This window comes from Vombatus ursinus, unplaced genomic scaffold, assembly GCF_900497805.2.
Source record: "Vombatus ursinus unplaced genomic scaffold, bare-nosed wombat genome assembly UNPS02014636.1, whole genome shotgun sequence".
Lineage (NCBI taxonomy): Eukaryota > Metazoa > Chordata > Mammalia > Diprotodontia > Vombatidae > Vombatus > Vombatus ursinus.
Genome location: NW_020954414.1, coordinates 55339 through 61338, shown reverse-complemented (window position 1 = coordinate 61338; position 6000 = coordinate 55339). Strand labels below are relative to the sequence as shown.

The window sequence follows — 6000 nt, the reverse complement described above, 5'->3', positions numbered from 1 at the left end:
GTAGGCAGGGCAAGTATTTTGCATTTCAGGAAACTAAAGTGACTTGTTCTTTAGTCATACTATGTCATACATACATAGTCATACTGTGTCTTACGTACATACTCATACATAGTACATAGTACTGCTACTAGTACTACCACCACTACAGTTCAACCCAGGTTTTTTGAGTTCATTGATCCTTGCACAATATCGTGTTGACATAGGAAATAGGCAGTCCCTAGCAATTACTGGTCTTTGTTTTCTAGCCCAGGGAGTCAGTAGGAAGATGCCCCCTCAATTGTGTGACTTTCATCTACCACTGTCTCCAGAGGAGCTGCTGAAAAGTGGAGGAGTCAACCAGTATGTGGTACAAGAAGTACTGTCTGTCAAACAGCTTCCTTCACAGCTTAGGGGTAAGAAGATGTCAGCTTTATTTTTCACCTCTTTTCCCCATCCTTCAGTTTTTCTACTCTTAGGGGGACATTCATTTGTTCTCTAGGTCCCAATGAATTCAGTGATACTGAGAATTTCCTTTTAGAGTAATTGTCCGCTTCTCCTCAAGGTTATTGAGCAGTTATTTCTCCAATCCTAGATACTTTTAAAGTTTAAAACTTTTCTGTATGACTGCCATCTTTCTATTTACCTGTTGATGTCTTGGTTAGACTAGACCTCTGCTTCCCCTTCTGAATTTTTGTTCAGATACTCTGTATGTTTTGTCTCTTTTCATCTTTGTACTAATACAGTGCCTTAACAAATGTTTGCTGAATGCTCTAAATCACTATTGATTGGAGAAATGCGAATAAAAAAAACTCTGAGGTACCACATGAAACCTATCAGATTGGTTAACATGACAAAACAAGAAAATGATAAATGTTGGAGAGGATGAGGGAAAATTGGAACACTAATGCATTGTTGGTAGAGTTGTGAACTAATCTAACCATTCTGGAGAGAAATTTGGAACTGTGCTCAAAGGGCTATAAAAATGTGCATACCCTTTGACCCAGCAGTACTACTAGGGCTATATCCCAAAGAGATCATAAAAATGGGAAAATGATCCATATGTCCAAAAATATAGCAGCTCTTTTTGTGGTGGCCAGGAATTGGAAATTGAGGGAATGCCCATCAGCTGGGGAGTGGCTGAACAAGTTTTGATATTTGAATTACGTAATGGAATACTATTGTGCTATAAGAAATGATGAGCAGGTGGACTTCAGAAAAACCTGGAAAAACTTACATGAACTGATGCTGAGTGAAGTGAGCAGAACCAGGAGAACATTGTACACAATAATAGCCACATTGTGCAATGACTAACTTTCAGGGACTTAGCTTTTCTCAGCAATGCAAGGATCTAAGACAACTCCAAAAGACTTATATGGAAAAAGCTATTCACATCCAGAGAAAGAACTTTGGAGTCTGAATGCAGATGGAGACATACTATTTGCTCTCTCTTTTTTTTTGTTGTCTTGTGTTGTTTCTTCTTTCTTGTGGGTCTTTCCATTGGTTCTAATTCTTCTTTACAACATGACTAATGTGAAAATTAAAAAAAAAATGTTTTCTGAACTGAATTGCAAAGGTGAAAGGCTCCATGCCCTGTAGGAATGTAGAGTCTTAACAAGGGAATACATTTTTCACAAAAAAAGTATTATATTGGGTAGAATGTGATGGGTGGAAAGGTGAAATTAAGATAAAATACACTAAGAAAGGATTGTTTTCTTTAAACATAGAAGAGAATTTTATGTGAAACTCTTAAGCTCTGTAATGTTTTTGGGGTTGGGTTTTTTGTGCTATGGTATTTCCAATATGGTCCTGTATTGCTCTGACCTCCTGAAGACTTCCTTCTGTTAAATTTCTTTTTACACACACACACACACACACACACACACACACACACACACACACACCCACCCTCTTTTTAATTGACTGATTAAATCATTTTTTGGTACAATGATTTCTGCAGGCAGAAATGGGGAGGGATTCCATTCCAGGCATAGGGGTGATCTGGGCAAATGCATGGAGATAGGATTAGATCACCTAAGAGCTGCTAGGCTAATCTGGCTGAAATGCAAACTGGGTGAGGAACGATAATGAACCGTGTCTTCTCCTCCTGGAGGGGAAGTCCTTGATGGACTTTTGTATTCTGAGCAGCTAGCACAGTGCCTGTCACATAGTAGGGACTTAATAAATGCTTGTTGATTGATTGAATTGCATGGTACTAACTCTAAGTACAATAAAAGTTCAATTCAGGCTTCATTGGAATTGGAACTGAGCCTGGAGGAATTGTCTAGAATTTGGATTGGGGAAGGGATATTTTAGGTTGGGGTACGGCAAGAGCACAAGCAAAGAGGTCAAAATGAACATTCTTTGGGTAAGAGGCTCAGAAAATGGACCTGACTAGAACATAGAGAGAATACTAAAGAACAGTGGGAAATAAGGTTGTCAGATGAAACTAGATGATGGAGAGTTTTCAAAAGCTAGGTGAGGGAGTTGGTGTTTGAAGCAGCAGTTTCTTGAGGAGCAAAGGGATGAATGTGGCAGCACCATATAGGTACTATTGTAGTGGGAGAAAAGACTAGAGGTAGGGAGTCTAATTAGGAGACCATTGAAATAATAGAACCTGAACATGCAAAAGGTTGATATTTAGAAGGAAAAACCTATAGGATGTGGTGATAGAGGGATGAAGAAGAGGGGGATGATTCCTTAGAAAATGATCCCGAGGTTCCTTGCCTAGGATATTAGTAGTCAGGTGGTACTAATGACAGAAATAGGGTAATAGGAAAGGGAAACCAGTTTTGTGGGATATCTAAATGATGAGTTCAGTTTTGGATATGATTAATTTAAGGTAAATTAGTTATTAGAGAATTGGAAGAACCAGACTGAAGTTCTTGTGGGAAGTCAGGGTTAGAGATGTTGATTTGGAAGTTATATGCCCAGAAATGATTGGCAAGCAGCAGCAAGGGCTAGGTTGCCCTTGGACAACATAATATGGATATGTTACCTGTTTAGGTCTGGCAGTCAGTGAGGTAGCAGTACAGACTCAGAGGAGGGATCTAGCCTGACCTCCCTCACAGCTGACTTAGGACTCCTTGAATTGGGGAGAATAGTACCTATCTCTTTCTTTTTTTTCTTTTTTTATCCTCTTTCCCTCTCTCTTCTACCATGTATCATATCATTCAAGTGGAGGGATAGGAGTACAATCCAGAGAGTAAGGGAGATATCAGTTCTAAAACTGTTAGGTAATTATCCCCATAGAGCACTCTTGCTGTTTTGAAGGCATTATTAACCTATCACTGTTAGGAGGGGAAGTGGGACTTGAGGGCATAACCATCCTCCCAGTCCCCCAGGCCAACAACGCAAGTGTCATCCTCAACTTTTCACTCTCTCTCTCAGGAAGAGGTTTGTTCTTTGGAAGGATGAGCTAAGGATAATTTCTCCAGTAGTGGATTAAATCTGTACCTGTTCTCTTGGATATCCAGTGGAGGACTTTAAAATAAAGGATCATAGCCTCAAATGTAGCCACATCTAGTATATGCCGGCCAAGCCTATAGACTCTTGTGTATCTACCAAAAAGAAGAAAATATGGAACTTGATTCTTTTCCCTCCCAGATGTGTAGATGGGATTCACTACCTTGGACATTTGATGGATTTCTGTCTTCTTCTTGGCAGTGTTCCAGGTTGCCTTCCGAATGCAGGGGCCTCTAGCTGTGTTGGAGCATTTTGACACACTCTATAGCATATTACAGTAAGTGTTTCAGTTAGTAATACCTTAAAAAGAAGTGGTGACTGGCTGTTTGTTCTCAAAATATTTCCAATATACCTTACTGCCACATTGTAAGTTATTCCTGAACTTTCAGATTATAGGCTCACTACCCCACAGTTCTGGGTAATTTACTTGGAACTCTACTGATTGTCATTTATCCTTATAAGTAGCCTGTTGTTACCCTGGTTCTATTGCATAGTGTCATTTACCATTTCAAGCACTGGATCACTTACATTATAACCAGTTCTGTTAGTCTGTTCTTGATCTCTGTTGGAGTGTGATCTTCAGATTGCTGTCTTACTGCTTTCCTTTTTCTCATAGTCACTTTCGAAGTATTGATCCTGACCTCAAGGAAGATGCCTTGGAATTCCTGATGAAAGGTGTTTCTGGGGTGAAGGGTAGGGATTTTGGAAGGTGGGGGCTTCACTCTTTGCTGAACTGTAGCAGCCATATGATGATCTCCAGGCTATTGTTACTTGGCTGGTCTGGTTGAGCCCTAGGACCCTTACCTTGCATCCAGGTCTGTAATCTTGGTGGGCAATACAGAGCTGTGTTTGTTTGCTGTAAGGGCAGACCGACAAGAAGTTCCACCTCTTTTGCTCCCATCTTCCCCTAAGGGGAGTGATCCTGCTGCTACTGAAAGATCCAGGTAACTGCAGTAGAGCAGAGGTAACAGGGCAAGCCTAGGTACTGAGGTCAAGGGTCCCAGAAGGCTTAGCTTATGTTATAGCCGCCAAGAGATGAGCACAGATCTTTGGTAATCTGATGGCTGAAGGGGTGGTCCTGCCAGGTTGGGGTGAGCCTGGTGTATTCTGAAGGTGGGCATGGTTAACTCCCAGATCCTGCCCTTTGCAGTGGTGTCTCGTCACTCCCAGGATCTCCCAGCTGTCCTAGATGACACAACTTTGAGTGTATCAGATCGAAGTGCCCACCTCAATGCCCTCAAAATGAATTGTTATGCCCTGATCCGCCTCATGGAATCTTTTGAGGCCACAACTAGCAAGACAAGCTTAATAGACCATGGAGGAAAGGTAATTTGGAGTTCCTGGCCCTCTTGGTTGTGGGGAGGACAGTGGCGAGGGTAGAAAGGAAGGAAGATGGAGGAAGAAGAGGAAAACTTCTAGTCCAGAGCATCCTTTCTTATTTCATTCATTTCTGGTTGAAGGGGCTATTGAAGGGCATCCTAGTACAGACTTCTTTGACAGAAGTAGCAACTCTTCTCTATATTGGAATTTCTAATATTTCTTCTAGTGTGACTTTGTACTATAGCTTTCTTGGTGGCCTTTAGTTTGAATGCTTAAGCTGGCAGTTCTGAGCTCCTCAGTTTTCTATGATACAGTTTATTCTTTGTTCCGTTCAGGGCAAAAAGAGTCGGACCAAGGCTCAAGGCTTTGATTGGGAAGAAGCAAGGCAACCAATTCTCCAAACGCTAACACAGCTTCTGCAGCTAGACATTTACCGCTTGTGGAACCACTCGGTGGTTGAAGAAGAATTTGTTAGGTGAGTGATTAGGATGGAGGGCAGGAACTGATGGAGCAGATGGAGATTTTAAATCTCCAGTAACAGTGGTACCAAGTATGGGGGCTGGAGAACAATAGAGATTCTGTTTCTAGCTTTCTCTGTCTCTCTGACTGGGTTTTCCATCAGAAAAACAAGAATTATAAACAGGGTCATATTTTGTTGTTGGAAGGAGGATTAGGTAATGTTTCAAACATTTCTCACAGGTAAGGGCAGTTAGACCTCTCTGAACAGAGAACTTATTACTAACCAGAACCATCATGAGTTCTACATGACTAGGTAGAATTGTTCTTTGGAAAAGGCCCTTCACATCATTAGTGTCAGACATTTATTAAAACTACTACTCATTTAACAGCTCATAAGAGAAGCATGGTACACAGGGTGGAAAAGTTGGAGAGAGAAAGCTGTGAAAGGAGGGAGGCCAGGAAAGCCAGACTGCTGCTGGTAGAGGTGGCAATGGGGTGCATGAGGCAGGGCCTAGGAATCCTTGTGACAAGGACCTATCATTTGCTCACACTTGACTGCTTTATGTCTCATCAGCTGTAATACCTTCCTTTCTCTTAGTCTGCTAACAGGCTGCTGCTACCGACTTCTTGAGAACCCCAGCATTAGCCACCAGAAGAACCGTCCAACTAGGGAAGCCATCACCCACCTCCTTGGGGTAGCTTTGACACGCTACAACCACATGCTCAGTGAGTAGCCCCTTTTTCTCCTTCCAGCTGCTTCACTAGGCAGGCAGCTATGGG

General features: G+C 41.8%; 1 protein-coding gene and 1 non-coding gene across 2 annotated transcripts in view; both read left to right on the top strand.

Moving 5' to 3' along the window:
* The first annotated feature begins 250 nt into the window (after positions 1-250).
* The window catches only part of NCAPD2 (non-SMC condensin I complex subunit D2), a 39860-nt gene continuing 34110 nt past the window's right edge, over positions 251-6000 (top strand). The window contains exons 1-6 of the mRNA XM_027861294.1: positions 251-392; positions 3643-3718; positions 4058-4116; positions 4592-4767; positions 5097-5236; positions 5819-5946. Coding sequence (XP_027717095.1) covers positions 266-392; positions 3643-3718; positions 4058-4116; positions 4592-4767; positions 5097-5236; positions 5819-5946 — 706 coding nt within the window. The 5' untranslated portion in view covers positions 251-265. The remainder of the gene's footprint in view (positions 393-3642; positions 3719-4057; positions 4117-4591; positions 4768-5096; positions 5237-5818; positions 5947-6000) is intronic.
* On the top strand, positions 4183-4507 carry LOC114042608. Its single transcript, XR_003569003.1, has one exon. It is a non-coding gene; the product is annotated as a small nucleolar RNA U85 (small nucleolar RNA).